Source organism: Zerene cesonia, chromosome 16 (genome assembly GCF_012273895.1).
Source record: "Zerene cesonia ecotype Mississippi chromosome 16, Zerene_cesonia_1.1, whole genome shotgun sequence".
Lineage (NCBI taxonomy): Eukaryota > Metazoa > Arthropoda > Insecta > Lepidoptera > Pieridae > Zerene > Zerene cesonia.
Genome location: NC_052117.1, coordinates 2,832,605 through 2,851,662, shown reverse-complemented (window position 1 = coordinate 2,851,662; position 19,058 = coordinate 2,832,605). Strand labels below are relative to the sequence as shown.

General features: G+C 31.6%; 2 protein-coding genes across 2 annotated transcripts in view; one reads left to right on the top strand and one right to left on the bottom strand.

Annotated features, from left to right (window-relative positions):
* The first annotated feature begins 13,362 nt into the window (after nt 1–13,362).
* LOC119832958 (upstream stimulatory factor 2) lies at nt 13,363–17,617 on the top strand. The gene is made up of 7 exons (XM_038356791.1): nt 13,363–13,501; nt 13,688–13,731; nt 13,884–13,979; nt 14,191–14,268; nt 14,602–14,723; nt 15,110–15,294; nt 15,745–17,617. Exons 1-7 carry the CDS (start codon nt 13,443–13,445, stop codon nt 15,908–15,910), a joined length of 750 nt encoding a protein of 249 aa, XP_038212719.1. The 5' UTR covers nt 13,363–13,442; the 3' UTR covers nt 15,911–17,617.
* Nucleotides 17,618–18,520: 903 nt separating this feature from the next.
* Nucleotides 18,521–19,058, bottom strand: part of LOC119832853 (zinc finger protein 329-like) — a 6,893-nt gene continuing 6,355 nt past the window's right edge. Inside the window, exon 10 of the mRNA XM_038356646.1 lies at nt 18,521–18,670. Within this exon, the coding sequence (XP_038212574.1) occupies nt 18,531–18,670 (140 nt within the window). The 3' untranslated portion in view covers nt 18,521–18,530. The remainder of the gene's footprint in view (nt 18,671–19,058) is intronic.

Here is a 19,058-nt window from a genome sequence, read left to right as displayed (position 1 = left end):
ACACAAATGACGCTTAAGCGTTATGTCACGAGTAAAATGGCTTTCAGCTTTGATGTCGAAAGCAAAATTAATTTAAACTCACATGGACACTCGCCTCCGAGTTTAAACCTGCAATTTTTAACATGACATTCACTTATCGCTTTTGTGAATCGTGCTTGCATTTAAAATACCCCAGCAATACAGTTGCTTTGTGTGGTAACAAAATTCTATGGTAAAAGTTAAAAAAAATTTACAACTTTTGTATTAATTTAGTTCTGTTTGAATCAGAAATAGTGACGTATCTAGGATAATGGATTATTATAATTATATTGGAATGTAGGTTACAAGTCAAGATTTATTTGCGATAGTAATATCACACTTCGTAGCACTTACCTATTGCGTAGCTTTTGCATGGTAATCATTTATTAAACAATTTTTTTTTTTATATGAAAAATTACACTTTTTGTATGTCTACTTTTTAAGCCTAACAATTCACATTTACAGATTATATTCAGATTTTTATTAGCAATGGTGCTTCGTAGCACATTCCGTAGCATCCAATTGACGTCTAGTACAGTTTTACAAATAATATAAAATATAAATAATTCGTTTTAATGGCATTAAATACATTTTTTGGGTGGCGTAGGGGTCGGCGGTGGGCGGTAGCGGTCAGGCGAAGTATAATTAAACATAGACAGACAAACTTTTATGAACAAGCAAGGAGGCACACAATAACAAAAACAAGGCAAAACAAAGATAATTACAAAGTAAGAAATAAGACAAACTTAAACACGGAGACATCAATTTAGGGAGAAATAAAATACTTAAATTGCTCTAATGTGAAAAGCTCTAGATTCAGCTTAATATATCATGAGACAGATTTTTAATTAGATGAAAACTAATACGTATATTTTGATTTGGTGATACCACGAACCATACATTAATTTGAGTCCATAACCGGAGGCCCGTTTCCTTTTCCCCACCCGTCCTAGTCCATTCCTTATTTCCAGTCGTTAATCCTTTCCTTTTCCCTTACCCCATAAAAGCGGGCAGCGCATTCACAGAGGTACTTTGCGAATGTTTATGGGCGGTGGTGATCGCTTACCATAAGGCGAACCAGCAGCTCAGCTGCACGCTATGACATAAAAAAAAAACAAAAAAAAAAAATTATTTGATAAACAAGAAATCCTTCATCACAACAACATATATAGATATGGCATTTCACAGACGTTTAAGTAAAATTTAACAAATACTTATTTAACCATTCGGTTACGCAATCCCTTTTATACCATATTTAAATGGTTTATTTGATTTTGTGTCATTAATTTTTCTTACTCTTCTGCGAAGTAAGGTTTATGAGGAGAAAGTTAAAAATACAGTAAAATATTACTTCAGTATTCTTTCGTCTTTTCATTTAACTTTAAAAGTCAACGATTTGCGGCTGCCGTTTCTCAAAAGGGCCTGAACTTCATGTCTATAAAGTACGATATGGATATATATTCAAATTAGCTGCTATATATTCATACTCGTGTCTTGCAAATTTAACTTATTCAGTTAGAATGTGCTAACTGCTAACAAGACTAGATTAAGCGCTTAATTACGTTGACACTATCTACCTCGCCAGGTATTATGCTGTAATAATCTTACATTACCTGGAATACAAATGAATTTTAATTAAAATTTAAGGAATTTTGTTTATATTTGCGAAATTTTTATATTAATAAAAATCGGGGAGAAAGTAACGAACAAAAAAAAACGAGCATGATTTTAAAAATGCCTGGGTACAACGATTGTGACGATAAAGATTCGTCTACCTATGTTTCAAAAACATATTTTTTAAACAGTGCGTATGTTTTAATATAAATAGTCATTTTATGTTGGTACGTATAATAAGACAGAATTGAGGCAGATTACTACATGATTACGCATCTTGTCTCTGACTAGCGGTTCTCAATATAGCTCTCAGGGATCACCGATCCAATGGTGAAAGAAAGGTCCAGCACCTAGATTAACGCGCTCAACAAACAAACTCTTCTGTTGTATATTATAAGTATAGATTATGCATGTTTATGAATAAAAAAAAAATTAAATATAAAATTGAACCTAAAAAGTTTCATTGAAACGTACCTAGTGCCTAGACCTTACGTACTCAAATATTTAGCTGGGATACTACAAAAAACAAGGTCGTATTCGGACCAATTAACCGACAATCTAGTTGGAATGTAGTTTATTAAAGCAACGACAATTACGCGGAGCACCGCAAGCTCGTATCGGCTAATAGTCAATTTGATTAACAAAGGACAACAGTTGTATGCGAAAATAATTTAATACTAGAACAAATTAGGTTTAATATGGGTTTGATAAGTTCAAAATTACATGCAATTTTCATAGTTACCGACTTTATTATTTAAATTCATTGAGATATTATGCGAATTGAGGATTTTAAAAAGATTTCTACATATTTATTACTGATTGAATACATATAGATAACTAGGTTTTCCCTTGCCACGATTATTGTGTTAGTTTATTAATAACAATACAATATGATCAGAATATTTTATGAAAGCCGTGAATTTTTTATAAAAACATTCATATCAAAACATCATTTTTTTGTTGGGCAAATATAATATACCTCGTTGCTAGTAGCAACGTGTTGTATTGATACTGTAAACTACATTAATAAAAATAAATAAATATCAATCTCATCTACAATGTCTTGCCCATAATTGTTTCATAATGTTCATCGTTCAATTTCTGACAAATTTACTTCAATATTAATAAATTTTTAAAGATGAACTTTGAGTTATATTAAGATCGTGAGGAACTTAACAACAACCTATTCCGCTTTATGAACATTTGAAGTAATAAGGTTTCTGCGAAATCGAATGAGATTATATTACGTACTTACTTACTTCTGAAATTTAGGAATATATGGTATAATACATGTTCCCAAATTCTGCAAAATTTCTCTAGTTACCTAACAAAACATCGCACTAAATAAACTATTAGCTAGTACTTCATGGTATAACTAGTATAATATTATATTATCTGTGGTATAACCTTACAAGTTATATGTAGCAAAGATTTAAGCGTATAAATATAAAGCACTATCGTGCTTAAAGTATCGTAGTTATGACTTATTAGGTTGTTAGCTTTTTTATGTCATAGGTCAACCAGATCAACTGATCCCACATAAGATAGATTTGATTATTACTATTAATTTCGATCAATCTTTTTTGAATTGTAGCAATCTAAAAAAAACATCCTTTTACAATTTCTAGATATTGATTGATATTGTCTTTTATATAAAAAATATGCTGAATCATGTTTTCTTCTTTCGTTCAATATATTAATTTCCTAGGCAGCGAAACATGGCTCCGAAGACTATATTGTAACTTAATTATGATCATAATTTAGAATATTCTCGTTTTCTCAAAATTAACGTAAATCGGGACGCTTCAAAATGTTGAATAGTCAATGTATGGCCTAATTATAATTTTCGTTACAGAATAAAAGTTTTGTTAATTAACTGAATATGTAATTGAAATTGTTAGGTAGGTATGTGATAATTTTAATTATTTTGCAAGATGAAGATAATATATAATATTTTAATTAACATGATACGATTTTCAATCAACTACTTCAACAAATTTCTTGAAAAATTTAAATATCTCGACACAAACCATTTGCAGATATTGTCTGATGCTTTGATACACATAATTACAAATTTTGTGTGTAAAATAGAGGCAAAAAAATAAATTTTTACTTGCAACTATATTATTTGACGATATTGCTTGCAAACAACAATTCAAATGACATCCTGCCTAATCCCATATAAAAATAAACATGAAAATACTACTTGTATCTAACAAAGAAGAAACTTAGCTTATATCATTGACTTCGCAAATATGGTAAACAGATCTACCAAATCCTGTCTCCAAATATAAAAAGTCTCGAACGAGACACCATTGTAAATATATTGAATACAGTAACATGCTTATGATAATTTTTCTACATCGTTGCGTTCTCACGTCTGAAAAAGCGATCGCTTTATCTGTGCCGCCGTCGGCTTCAATCAATTGAATTGAATTCTGATAGAATAACGTTAACCTACGTCACAGCGAATATTTAAATTAATATACAACGTGTTTATTTTTCCACACGAAATTTAAATAGAATATAAAAATTTCAAAAATATTAAAAAAGTATATTAATAAAGTTTTTTCATATAACTATGTGAAAATACTGTATAATTTTCCTTGCACACCATTTATGTATACTTCTTTTGTTATAATACGTTTTGGCATACACGAGGGCCTCGAGGAAAAGGCACTGGTATTGGACTCCCACTACAATAGTGGACTACCAACAAAACTACGCTGTGTTTCGTCGAGCCGCGTTAATGAAGGGGCCACGGATGTTGGATGGAATTCGTCCGCGACCCCCTCATATTAGCATCACTCCATAGTATAAAACAAAATCGGTTTCCGCCATCTATATACAGACACTGCTTAGATCTTTAAAATTACGCAGTAGACTGTGATGGTTTTTTTAAGATGGTGTGAATCAAGAGGTTTGTAAATATAATAACATAAAAATAAGAGGGAAAAGGGTTGTAATCCTACTTTTACGATTGCGAAGCTGCGGGCAAAAGCTGGTAATTAATTATATTCATTATTCTCTATTTATTAATTATTTCATTGACTAGACTCCTTTTCCTATTCACAAAAATCGTGCAAGAATGTAATGTTCTGTCCCGAAATTTACGATTTAAAAGAAACACGATGTATGTGAAATCGAATCTAATTTAGTCTCGTGACGTACGGTTTGGGTGTGTTTATTTTTAGATTTATTCATTTTCTTATTAGGTCCAATAATAAGAAAATTTTCTTTGTACCTTCCTTTCGAATCACCTTTCTACTCTGTGATATACGATAGAATTGTTTTTCTACACTCGGATACTTTTTCTTCGCAAATTATACAGGAAGATTGAAACTTGACAATTATCAAATTTCTAACGCAATTTACTTTATTTTTCTTTTATAAATGTTCAAGATCATAACAATTAAGATTGCTGAAGATTTACCTGCGTACAAGATTAATGGAGCTTTTAATCTGTGCTGTTTCCATAGATATACAGAGTCAATAAAATCTTTGCACGACTCTTTGGCGCCAACAAACACTGAAGGACAAATTGGCGTCAGTCTGTCTGAACTTGAATAGCTCTTTTATCGACTATGTAATCTGAGATGAAATAAAATTGCGGTCATATTTGTATCAGGTATGCTGAATAGAACTATCTTGTTTGATTTCATGCTTGTCTTGAAAAATTCATTACAGCCAACTTAACTATATTTTTTTATGGCTGTCAATTTTGTTATTATTTATATTAAAGTAAATTTATAAATACGCATTTTTTTAATTTGATGGTCATGTTAATATCAATTTAATTAATTATTAATGCTTGTTGAGCTTTACACGAACAAATCATATTCTTGCGAACATTTAACATTTTACGAATGTTTTCGCTCAAGTAAGGAACAAATGTTTGCTAACGCCGTCCTACACATAAGGGTTCGCGAATTCGTTCGAATTTTCTGACCGGCATCAACTAGTATAAAATATTTATTAACAATAAACATAATATTTAAGCGCATGTTTCATCCGTCACGTTTATAATGAGATATTGTTTGTAAATGGTCGGGGAGAAGCGTCGGAATGGTGTGTTTTCTAAAAGTATGATTTATTTCACTAATTTACTCAAATTAATATTACAATTTTCAATCCACATCCACTCCCACTTATTTTGGAAAATTTAGATAATTCAGTAGTAAATAATACTAAAAACACTTCACATTCAAAGAGAGCTTAAAAATTAGCTATAACGTCAATTTTAAAGCTTGAAGAAGTACAAAAAGAAATTGAGCTGATAAAGATAAACACGAGAGCATTTCTTTATTCTTTAAGATGAACTGTTTTGCTTTCACTCATTTTCCTCAATTAGCGCTGCCTTTGTAAGGACGTGCTTAGATAAATTGTAAATAAAAACGTTCGAAATGACTCTATAAATTTATATTAAAAGAATTATTCATTCTCTTTATATTAATGTAACATTTTTCCTTTTATTAAATACTAATTTTCGCCCGCGGCTTCGTCCGCGTAGCTGAAGGAAAACAAACGTAGTTCTATTTTCAAATATTTTCAAATATAGCGTTAATTAAAAAAAAAAACTTTAAAAAAAGTTTTTACTGCATAAATGGTAGTCTATTTTCTATAGGGTTTATACTTTAAACAATGGTATGGATGGATTGATGGTTATATCAATAATGATATAATTAACCATGGCACACGTTTATACACATACTTCCACTCACTAAATGCATTCTATCTACCTTTGTATGTAATATATTTCCCGAGCTAATCTAAAAAAAGTTACGCAGCCCAACAATCATCAAAGTTAATAATCAGTAACTCTATTACAAACAATCTCAACGGATATTAAACTTGTTCGTAATTTTAAACTTGGTGAAATAGCCTGAAGGTAAATTAACGAGGTCTAAGAAACTGTAACTGTAATGGCTTTTACGTAGGCTATTTAAAATTTCACATTTTGAAGCATTGAGGCTTGTATTATTTTTAACTTAGAGTTTCCAATAGAATAATAAATATTGTTTACAAAGTTAAAAACACGCTTTTATGATTCAACTTAATTGTCTCACTTGCTCTTATACACAGCATACGTAAGGAAATTATGGAATCCTAGCGATACTAATTAGGATAATAAGGTAACTTATTAAATTACTGCATTGTCACCAATCATTTATAAATTTCCTAAGTTCGTATAAAATATGTCCGTTTAAACTGGCTAAATTGAGTCTAACGCAGTTAGGTTAGATGCGAACATACAAGTGACGTTAAAAAAGCGTGTTAAAAATAGAAATTGACATCATCATCAGCCCATACATTTTCCCACTGCTGGGACACAGGCCTCCTATGAGGGTTCAGGCCATATTCCACTACGTTGGCCAAGTGCGGGTTGGCAGATGTCACATGTCGTCGAACTTTTGTTTTTTATTCTTGGACATGCCGGTTTCCTCACGATTATTTCCTTCACCGTTTTAAGAAACAGAAACGTTTAACAGAAATTGATATAACAACCAAATAATGTTATTTTTATATTATTAATTGCTCAAAAAAATGTTTTGCTTTAATACTTAATACGTTCCTTTGGGTGCTTGAAAAGCAATGATATATTAATTTTAATTATTTGCGTACTTTTGCTTTTCTCAAATTAGGTCAACGTTTTCAATTCTAAAACCTGAGAATTAATGTGTTTCTAACATCCAGCACAATTAAATAACAATGTGAAATATCGCATGACCAATGAATGGCCCTTTCAAAATATTTAACGGCGCTTCTGGTACCTACAATAAATTACATTTTTATTACATCAGACCTCAGTTTCTAAAAAAATACACGAACATTTCATTTGAATTTCAAATATTCCATTTATATTCGCAAAGTTTTTTTGGTAAAGGTTGATATAAACATTTTCAGTATTCTGGTTATAGGATCAGCATAAATAGGTATAAGAACACCCACTTAAGGCATAAAAAGTATACATACATACAAAGTTCTTGTTAGGTATTGTATTTCATCCTTATGAACATCCTAATAAGACAATAAATGCTGTTTTTTTTTACATTTTTGGCCATGGAGCTGGTGGGTCGCCTGATGATAAGCATTACCACCGCACAGGAACATTTGGAGAGGCAGAAGGTCAATTGTAGACCTTACGCCTTTACAAATGGATTGCCGACTTTAAATTGGAAAGGGATTAAAAAAGGATTGACGAGAGGAATAAAGGAAAGGACTGGTAACGGTAACAGCCTTCGGCTCTCCCACTCACCGTACGAAACACAATAGAATACTATTATTTCACGCCGGTTCTCTGTGAAGGTGTGGTAGTTTCCGGGTACGAGCTGGCCCGATTCGTGCCGAAACGTGTTCGACTCCCACATAATAAAATCTTTGTGATTTTAAAGGTTTTTCATTCAGGTACCTAATCCAAAACAAATCTTGTGTAAGTAATTAACTTAAGTTATTAAAAATACATGAACTTAAAAATTTCGGAAATAACGTATACAGTTCCTGCAGATATAAATTGACAATAATATAAATAGCATATGTGTAGTCGTTTATAGGAAGAGTTTTCATGTAATATAAACAGGAATATATTACGGCATAGTACCAGGGGAGGTCCCGAAGTAATGAAAACCGTTCAAGACCGGAGAAATTTCCCTCATCAATCAAATAAGCTTGCCTGCGATTTATTTCCCACCTTGAGCAGATTTATCACTTGTTCAGCATATCTTGGTTAGTACCTAATGTTGATGCATATTTCATAGTTAAATGTCTTGAGTCTAGACAAGTTAGCGATTTGCACTTAGACAAAAACGCTGTTTAGAGAGTCATGTTGTCGGTTTAAAACTCTACCCTAATCCTGGTGCTAAATTAAACTTTTTTACTTAACATGATGTAAACAGGATATATACAAAGGTACAACAACAGGTTCATATCAAATGAAGACACAATCTTATATTGCGTAACAGACAATGCACTATAACTCAATAATTTTCAATGGAATATAATGCGCATTGTTCAAAGCCATAGCGCGTAAAGTTAAATAAAGTAAATATTTCCACAATTGCAGACCAATTTCTTGCCAGAACTGTTTTGAGCATTTGAACAAAAGCTTTGGAAAAATTAATTAATTACGAAAGAGACGGTAAGTCTGTTGATAATATGGTTCTCTTGTAAATAACCGGCGGACAGCAGATGAAGGAAACCGTCCATTGTCAAGTGACGTTGACTAATTACTGGACAAGTTCAGAATTAACTACCTTCAGATTAATATAAATTGGATTATTTGGAACAATATTTTAGAAAAGATCAATAACATTTTAATTTGATGTTTTTATTATTTTATGTAAAAGATAATGTTTTGGTATTGATGTGGTATTCAATCTATGATAGACACAGATAATAACGATGTAAAAGTTACACGGGTGTATGTTTTGAGCGGGACGCCATTAAGTTTTGTGGGTCACTCTAATGACTTTTTGATGGGTATGCGAAAATGCCGGCGTATTTACGACCTATAAAATGATTGGCTCATTTTACTGTATCGGGATTTCATTAAATTTGTTACTTGCTTTGTAATTGACTTAAATTTACTTGCGTAGTTTCATTGTGAACTATATTATTTATTGTTTTTTAAACTTAAATCCATTCGGTTATTTATTTCTACTATATTTAACCTATAATTTTACAATACTTGGTAAATGACTTTCGAAATTTCTTCTGGGAGCTTCATTCGGATAGGACAACGGAGCTATAAGAGTTAACTCCCCCTCCTACACAACAACTACAAGACCGCCTCCTTGGTACAGTGGTTAACGCGTGAGCGTAGAACCGAGGGGTCCTGGGTTCAATTCCAGGTGGGGACGCATAAAAAAAAAATGTCTCGGTCTGGCAGGACACAGAAGGCTGATCACCTACTTGTCCCTAAAGAAAATCGATCAGTGAAACGGATGTAAATCATCTGCCCCATACCCCACTAGGGGACACGGGACTTCATTACTACCCCCTCCTACACACAAAACAAAAGTCTTACTACGCCTGTTCTGACTAAATTTCTTTTCAAAAAGTGACTCCAATGAATGAAATAATGCATAGTTGACGGAGACTTCAGTAATGTGTGAACATTTGACGAACCCAAAATTAATAAACTGTATTGTCTAAATTGTAGATAATTAATAAAGTAACAACGAAACTATGAAAGCCCAAATTCACTGTATGACGAGATCAATCAAAAAAACAAGCAATCAATCAGATTGTGGTTAAGCATATTAGTAAGTTACTCGCATATATAAATGATTACGTGATTGATTGATCCAACGTGGTCGTGTTTGTAGGTATTTCTTTGAGTTATTCGCACGAGGGAAGTGTTTGGAATATTTTAGTATATAGGTAAATGGAATTTCGATGTAACTAATTACTACGTATTACCCATACCCCTTCTATTAAATAGTTTAAGATATATACAAATTATTATTTTTTATAATCTCACAATTTATTAATAGAATATGAAACCCCAGTTAAATTTTATAGTTATATCCTTTTTTGGAAAAGTGCATTAATTATTATAATATTACAAATAGATATAATTATTATACAGCTGTTGTTTTGCTACCATGATGCTTAGTTGCTTTCGTCACCTCCAACGGACTAACATTAATAGAGTATAATAAGTCCAAAAACTTTGCGAATCTCTCTCCGCGAAGGTAAAGGAAAATTTTAGGAAAATATTTCATGGAGATGCGAGCGAAACCTGACAATAACAGCGACCTCATATGTGACCCTTTTTTCTCCATATCGTAAAATCCTAAGCCTATATTTTTCTTGCTTGATCTTTATCTATAAAAACGTGTTTTATAATGCTTTCAACTACTTATGCGATCCACCGCAGTAAAAAAAAAACAGGAAAATGTACTTATGTTATTATGCTTCAGTATAAACATAATGCTACAAATTTGATACGATACAAAAAATCACAGAGACATACTAGCAATTATTCTGATTTTTGCCAAATCATTCTTATTGCAACATAATAATATAAGAGTGATTTTAAAATAAAGATTAAAATTTAAAAATCTATTGATTGTATTAAAATAATACAATCAATAGATTTTTAGTAGGTTAATTGTATATTTTTTTTATTTCTGAGCATAATAATATACGTACGCGTGAAATATGTATGTGTGCGTATGTTCCGGTGTACTGGCAAATGTGTGCAGTGCGTATTTGCAGCATAATCGGCTTACTTTACGCCAATGTCTTTTTAGCGTCTGAAAACAATGCAGAAAAATCTTTCGATAGAAAGAATCATAATTCGCTTAATCATGCCAGGTAATTTGTCGCACAATTAAATGGCGAGTGAATTCTCCTTTATGATTTGCATAAACAGTTTTACGAAGCGTATTTACATTTTTATACCATTAGATGTTCTCTTGGAATAAATTAATTACGCAATTATACCCGCAGAATATGAATGTGAAGGCATTGTATCTAGTGTGAATTGTTACTTACTATTTCACAAAAATAATAGGTTTTTTTTTTATGTCATAGCGGGCAACTGAGGTGGAGGTTCGCCTGATGGTAAGCGATCACCACCACCCATGAACATTCGCAAAGACTCTGCGAATGCGCTGCCCGGATTTTTGGGGTAAGGGAAAAGGAATGGATTAACGACTGGAAAGAAGGTATGGACTGGGACGGGTGAGGAAAAGGAAACGGGCCTCCGGCTCCCCCACTCACCGTACGAAACATAGTGGCATGCCACTATTTCACGCCGGTTTTTTGTGGGGGTGTGGTACTTCCCCGGTGCGAGCTGGCCCAATTCGTGCCGAAGCGTGCTCGACTCCCACAATAAATAGGTTTATTATATATAGTTTTTTTATTAATTGTCATATATTTATTGATAAATGAATCGGTTCACCCATCACCGTAAGTTATACCGTATATTATATAATATATGAAAAATTTAAAAAAAATTGAAATGGCGCAAATAACTTTTTGGTTCGTAAAAAAATGCCACTGCCTTTCTTTACAAAGCTACTCACTAGTAAACCACGGCTTTTGAGTATTTTCGCTATTGGAGTAAACAATATATGCGCTTGGTTTATAATTGAGATTGATGACATAAGTAATATAGCTTACTTAATTAAAGTAAATTCCGACATTTGATAAAGTTTAGGTAAGATATCGTTAATGAGTCAGACAGTCGCTGAATTTTGCTGTATTTAAGTATCAATTATAATATAGATTCTACAAACAATTATAAGTTATAAATATATTTCGATATATGGCTTAGTTAAATAATTTAACTGTCATCACATATTTATTTGATTAGGGCTCCGTATCCAAAGGGTAAAACGAGACTCTATTAGACTTTGTTGTCCGTCTGTCTATCCATCCGTATGTCACCAGCCAGTATGCCTGTAACGTAAACGATCAATTAAATTATGATACAAATTATAACAGTTCTAGTACATTTTGAAATAATCTTATCCACCGTTAAACTATTGTTATTTTCCTTCCATAGCAGCTTGAACATAACAAACGCCAACCTTTACCACCCTTTATGTCCCCAGGGCATCTGAAGGGTCTGAATAGGCTTGTCTGTGGTTGCCTTCCGGCTAAATGTCGGATTACGTTGGGTCTGTTTTACATTTCTCTACATTGTAGTCACTAGTCACAAAATTCACAACATTTCCATCTTTTGTTTTCAAATTGTAAGCTACAACATTTATCATAATCAAGAGCTGATTATGGCAATAGTTGCGCCTCGCGGTTTCACCCGCGTCTCACTTGATGTTGTATAGCCTATCAATTAATAGTCATATGCCAACATAAATGAAACACCTATGTAGCACTGCAATATATTTTCATATCGGACCAGCAGTTTCTGAGATTAGCACGTTCAAACTAACAAACTCTTCAGGTTTATATTTTAACAGACGTATAGTGCTATATTACCTGTGGTATAGATAGCGTAACATTATTTATTATGATGACGTTTATTGGTGAAATATGCCGAGTTCCAGATTAATAAAAAAAATATCAAAAGCAATAAACTGACTAAATTATCTTTTCTTCATAGTAAAATACACATAATATATATTATTAAACCTAAGTGACGATTAATGGAAGACTTTTCAAAAATAAATATTAATATGTTACTAAACGCCTTAAAACTGTTAACTGAAACGTATTCAAACTATATTACTAGATAATTAATAGCTTACTACAAAGATTATTATGGGATCTAAAACGGTGCATACCTAACCCTGAATAATCGAATATTTTGTTTCGTTTTAAATTAGTGTCCGACTTCGCTCGGATAATCGTACTTGATAGCAAGTGAGCGACATCTTCGCTTCGCTTCATCATTATATTAAATTATTTTATTTCCCTATTGACTTATTTATCAATATTTACCGAAGACTCACGATTAAACTGTTTGTTATAGCTGGCAATTTTGAATGATATACAATGCCTTTTGGGAATTGAGGAAATTGTAAGTTGATAAAAAATTATTTATAGTAGACTGTTGCTACTATTCATGCAAAAGAGCAATGTCGATAACAGCAGTATTTTATAATCCGTAATCAAAACAAACTAATATTATCATTAATATTATAAGTCTGTTGTGATTTAATATTGTTTACATTCTTACTTTTTATTGAGATTACATATGTAAACGCACCTTTAAATGTCTATATTATCTGTAGTACAGAACGATATTGATCATCTGTCGTATATTGTCTATGGCTGCATCACATGACCCTTTATTTTGTCCCCGTGATCAAATTGAGAAAATTCAAAAATAATTACGCGCAATGGCCAAAGTGGAAGTTGAAGTAGACATCCATGAAAATTCTCTTGATATAGATAACAGGTACATTGATTCGATAGAGTTGTATTTATGAACAAATATTGTCGTATTACATAACTGTAATCGTGTTAAGTGCTATTGAAGGTCAACTTTTTACTTTTGCAATTTGGCAAACATGTAGCCAATATTATTGTTTTAATTTTTATTTAATTACTAATCACTTTTAAACATATTCATAATATATTGCAGTGATGACAAGGAGTTCTTGGGAATGGTAGAAAGTAGTCCTTTCGGTGAGTATTACTTAAAAATGGTAAACAGATATATACATCTGTGTTTGTTTACTAATACATACTTCATGCAGGACAATTTAATTATCTTAGTGTACAATCAAGTGATTTTTATTGAATTAACGCATAACAAAGTAAATTGAATTATGTTCCAGGAAGCGGCGACTGTGAAAGGTCCCAGCTAGTTACACATACGTTTCTTGATGGTAATGAAGACGATAATAGTTCATCTTATAACTTCAGAGATTTATGTGAGTAAGACTAATTCACAATATGTACTCATGGTTTTGAAAATATATTCAATAGACTTGTGAAATAATCTCAATATTCTCAAGTGATTCATGTATCCATAATTCAAACTGTTTCATAGTAACAATTTTATTCCTTTTTCAATACAGTATCTTACACAACTTAGTAGCTAAGTTCAATCCTATACCTCCCTATATAAGTTATTATTTTTAGCTGGAGCTGTGACATATAAATTGGTACAGATGACTGGAGAAGAATCAACAAACATGGCTTCTGATTCACCCACACATGGTAAGTTTATAATTTAAATTTTTTTTTATTGTTACAAATAGTTCAATGCAATCGAAGTACAACATATTTCTTTCACACTGTATATGGTAATCAGTACCTGCATACAATAAAGATCAGTTTAAGATACAAGACCTCTGCCTTGGGCTTAAAAGTTTCTCAATATTATCTTTAATGCTTGTTGCAATTCATAATATCTATAATGCTTGATTGCATTTTAGATATTATGAAAAGAACTGGCACTGTGTTCTCTATATTCTTGCATCAGAACAAAGTGCCAGACTTTGTTCTGATGCAAGAATATAGATAATTTAAACATTAACAATTGTATTTCAGTTATTCCCAGTGGAGAGTTTTATGTAATAAGCAATCCAGTAGAAGTGTTTGGCACTTCTGCCCAAAAGAAGGTCATAACCAGGCGACAACCAATACAAGCTAAAGCTGTGACAGCCAGAAAGGTATATTTTTCATTTTAGATTTGACACATGATAAGAATGAAGCTGGCTTAAAACAAATTTTAAAATAAATATATATAAAACTATCAATAATTGTAATCATTAACTTAATAAAAGTATCCAAGATATATAAGTAAGGTCTATTCCAGTCATCCTCAAAGTGGGCATAACACCTCTTGTGGGTGCTGAAAGCCTGGTGGAGGGCAGTGAGAAATAATTAGGGGTGTTTATTAGATGATATCTTAAATTTAATTTTTTAGATTGATTGAAATGAATGTGCTAAGACACAATTGATTATTAAGTTGTCATATATATGTATGAGCACTATTGTGATTGGAATAGACTTACATCATAATAAAATATATTATACATAATAAACTCCAACACAGCGTGATGACAAAAGGCGAGCTACTCACAACGAAGTGGAAAGGAGACGAAGAGATAAAATAAACAGCTGGATAACAAAGATAGCTGCGATGGTGCCTAACTCAGGCCACCCAGACAGTGCTAGCAAAGGAGGCATATTGGCCAAGGCGTGTGATCACATAGCTGAGCTTACTGAAAAACAGAAAAAGTAAGCAATGTTTCTTTTGATTTTACTACCAACCTAGTTCTATATTTTATAATTTCTATGAGTAAATTAAATGAATTGCAATGTTGCTTTTTTAATTTGTTTTAAAAGAATTTAACCAAATATATATTGATACTAGCTGCGCCCCGCGGTTTCACCCGCGTAAGTCCGTATCCCGTAGGAATATCGGGATAAAAAATAGATGTTGGCCGATTCTCAGACCTACCCAATATGCTTACCAAATTTCAGAGGAATCGGTCAAGCCGTTTCGGAGGAGTATGGCAACGAAAACTGTGACACGAGAATTTTATATATATATAGAAGATATATTGATATTATTGTTACAAACCAACTTTTGAAGCTAAAGAAAAGTTATGATTTGAATTATTCTTCTTAATGCTAATACTACTTATTCTTGGACTGGTACAATCTTACACTAAACACTATTTTCAGATTAGAAAAACTAGAGATTGATAATGACAAATTAGTATTAGAAGTGCTGAGGCTCAACCAAGAATTGTCAGAACTGAGGAAAGAAAACTCTTCCATGAGATTGCAACTGGCCGACAATTGTATCGTCGCAAACTTGCAACAACGAGCAAAAGGACAGAAATCTTAGGTGATAATAAAGACAATTAAATTTGGTGCTGAAGCAATAGTGTTAGTGACATTGACCAGAACCAGTTTGTGTTGGACTAGTGCATTGTTTTGTGGCTATCTACGAATAGAATGGTGGGTATTGCAGTGGATAACATTTTCATAGTTCATGTAAAATCATAGCACTGTAATTTCAATATGAAGTATGTAGCATGACTTAATTGGTCAAAGATAACAGATGTGTCTTTTATGACATCATTGTTATCAGCAATGTATCATGGATTTATTTAAATTAATAAGAGAATTGTTACATTGATTATTTTTTATGTTTATAGAAAACTTAGAAGTGGAGTTGTTCAATTTCAATATATTTGTCTACTAAAAGACCTTATTACTGATCAGAGAAAATAGCCAAGTAAGAATGAATCTTTATTGATATTTCTTTAAATGCATAAATCCACAATCTATTTTTAGTATAGACAACATTCAGGTTTTTTACAGGGCATCTAACCTAACTTAGTCACTATTTCATGGATTAGAGACATGGTAAATATAATAGATATGTTTTAGTGACCAACTATAATTCCGTGAAGCGGTTTAAGACTTAAAAGCCTAGAGCTTCTTGTTGTGTTCACTAATAAATATGAACACAATTATATATACAGCGTTCTTATATATCGTAGGTCGATTGAATGTAGGATTAAAATTTTATGCATTGTCAATACTTTTCTTTAATTTATTTTTCTGAATCAATGGTAGGAATCATGCTTGTTTGTTTTTATTTTTGTAAAACGACGAAATTAAGCCGGGTCCGTTGTGCCATGTTTTCGTGTTTAATAAGACTAATATCGTATAATCTCTAAATAATCGATAAAAAAAAGAAAAACAAATAAACTGAAATAAGTTGTAGGAATGGATACATTGGTTCAGTTAGTTATGTGTGCATAAATACGTATGTGACCATAATTGGTGTACTGGAAGTCGCTAACCTAGTGAGAGATTAATGTTGCTAGCGTTGTGCAACGAATCTCCGGAATGCTATATATCATTTTATGTACAAATACTAGAGGCTCCGCCCGAATGTCAAGATTCCTGTTTTATCTCAAGGAAGTATTTAATCGGGATAAAAATTATCTTTTTTTGAAGCCGATTGAGAATAGTATATTTTCTCACTGGCAGTTGGCATTAAAAATGACGCCAATTTTGCTCGTTACAATTCGTTTGGCGAGCTAAGGGAATGTGGGGATGAGAGGGCGGGGCCTTGCATACCGGAGATGCGATAATGAAAATAACCGCGTTGAAAAAGTACTTTTTTGAAAACAAGAATTATTTTAACAACAGTTACAAACTCATAGTTACGCAATGGTACACTATATATATTATTGCTTTCGTCAGTCACTCGGTTATTCGCGGTAAACGCGACAAGAAGATTAATTACTCGTCACAAGTATAGTTCACTGAGATATATATTATTTAATATTATTTATTCTTTTATATATATTATTTAATCTTAAAACTAATACTGCTAGAACAGAAGCCACATGTTATTCATCGGAACTAATTATTTTAATGAAATACAAATAGGTGCAGCAAACATTGTTTTGAAACTATAAAATTCACCTAGCGGACCCGGCTCTAGGTAATCAGTATTTGTTGTAAAATTAGTTATATTTTTATACTTGTTATTAAGATTATTGTTTTTTTTTTATTCATTGAATTTCTCATGTCAAAATATACATAATAATTTACCCATGCCAAACCAGCAGGTCTGATTTATAGGACAAGTAGCTTCTGAAAGTTGCCTTCAAGTTTCTGTGATGGATTACTAAATGAGGCACTAATGTTATTTATATTTAAGAACTTAGTTAATGTTAATTTTGTACATATTATTATAAAATCTATTGATTGTTCCATATCACATGATAGCCCAAAAGCACATGAATGAATAGAAAGAGAATCATATACAAAATATGTTAGTGCTCTTGGGTCCAAACGTTCAATAAAAATTATATGACGTTGTAGAATTATTGTGTTTCATTTCTCTTCTTGATTCAAAATTATTTTTAGTATTTACTGAACAAAAATTTGCATAAAAAACAATATTTACATACTTCAATGCATTCCACATACACGAAGAAATACTCTTGTCTCTAGCTGAATTTGGACTAGTAATAACGGCGCTTGTACTATATTTTAAATATTACGGAGCGATCATTTTTTTATTTGTTTGGTTAAGTGATAATTTAAGAATTGAAAAAATCTACGTGTTGTTTATATCCATTTATCGAAGAAAACAATTCAAACGTCGCAGTACAGTCTTCTTAGGGTAATTTTTATATAAACTGTTTACTAGTAAGTTTAAATTTATATAAACTATTTTCTTTCCGAAATTGCAGGTTTGCACAGCCAGTAAATTAATATTCTTCTATAGTCTATGACAAACTAGGGTCATTGTCTTTTGAAATCCTTTCGCGTTATTCTAAATCAACAGAAAAATACTTTTTACAAGAAAATTATTTGTGCTGCTTATACAACTTAATAGATATATAATAATAATATTATAGTTTTTTTTTCTTATTTTTAAGTAAAACAAAGTATTTGTTCAATGAATTTTTAATATTATAAAAACTAATGTTTTTTTATTAGTTTTCTACCGCGCTATCAGAAAATGCAAATTTTTCTTGCATCTGCAAACATTCAAATGATCTCATTTGATGTACATTTAAATTGTATGAAGTTGTAAATTTTTTGCTACAAAAATTGCAGGCATAGGGTTTCTCTCCTGAAACAAAATCATTAAACAGTTAACCTTTTTTATAAATAAATGTAAATACATATTATACACTTAGAATATTAAGCTACAGCAATTTAAAGAATGAAGAATGTTATATTATTTTCCCCACAGTCATCAACTAACATTTTATAATGGACTTTTCTTAAATTGCAAAAATAAATAAACTTTTGAGTATGATAGCAGTCAAATGTCGTTTAATTATATAGAGGTATATTTAAATAAATAAATAAATAAAGCCATTTATTCAAAATCTCACTTATGATAATTATTACAGTATTGTTAGTAAAAGAAAAAAAAAAAAAAAAAGTTGCTTAAATTTAACAAAGGTTCCTTATAATTATGGTTAGTATTAGAACAACTTATGAGATTTTGACCC

What these genes read in the sequence shown, in the direction of transcription:
- LOC119832958 (XM_038356791.1), top strand. Translation starts at nt 13,443, where the DNA reads ATGGCCAAAGTGGAAGTTGAAGTAGACATCCATGAAAATTCTCTTGAT. An exon ending in GGTAGAAAGTAGTCCTTTCG is followed by an intron (nt 13,732 to 13,883) that starts GTGAGTATTACT and finishes ATTATGTTCCAG; the next exon opens with GAAGCGGCGACTGTGAAAGG. An exon ending in TTATAACTTCAGAGATTTAT is followed by an intron (nt 13,980 to 14,190) that starts GTGAGTAAGACT and finishes TATTATTTTTAG; the next exon opens with CTGGAGCTGTGACATATAAA.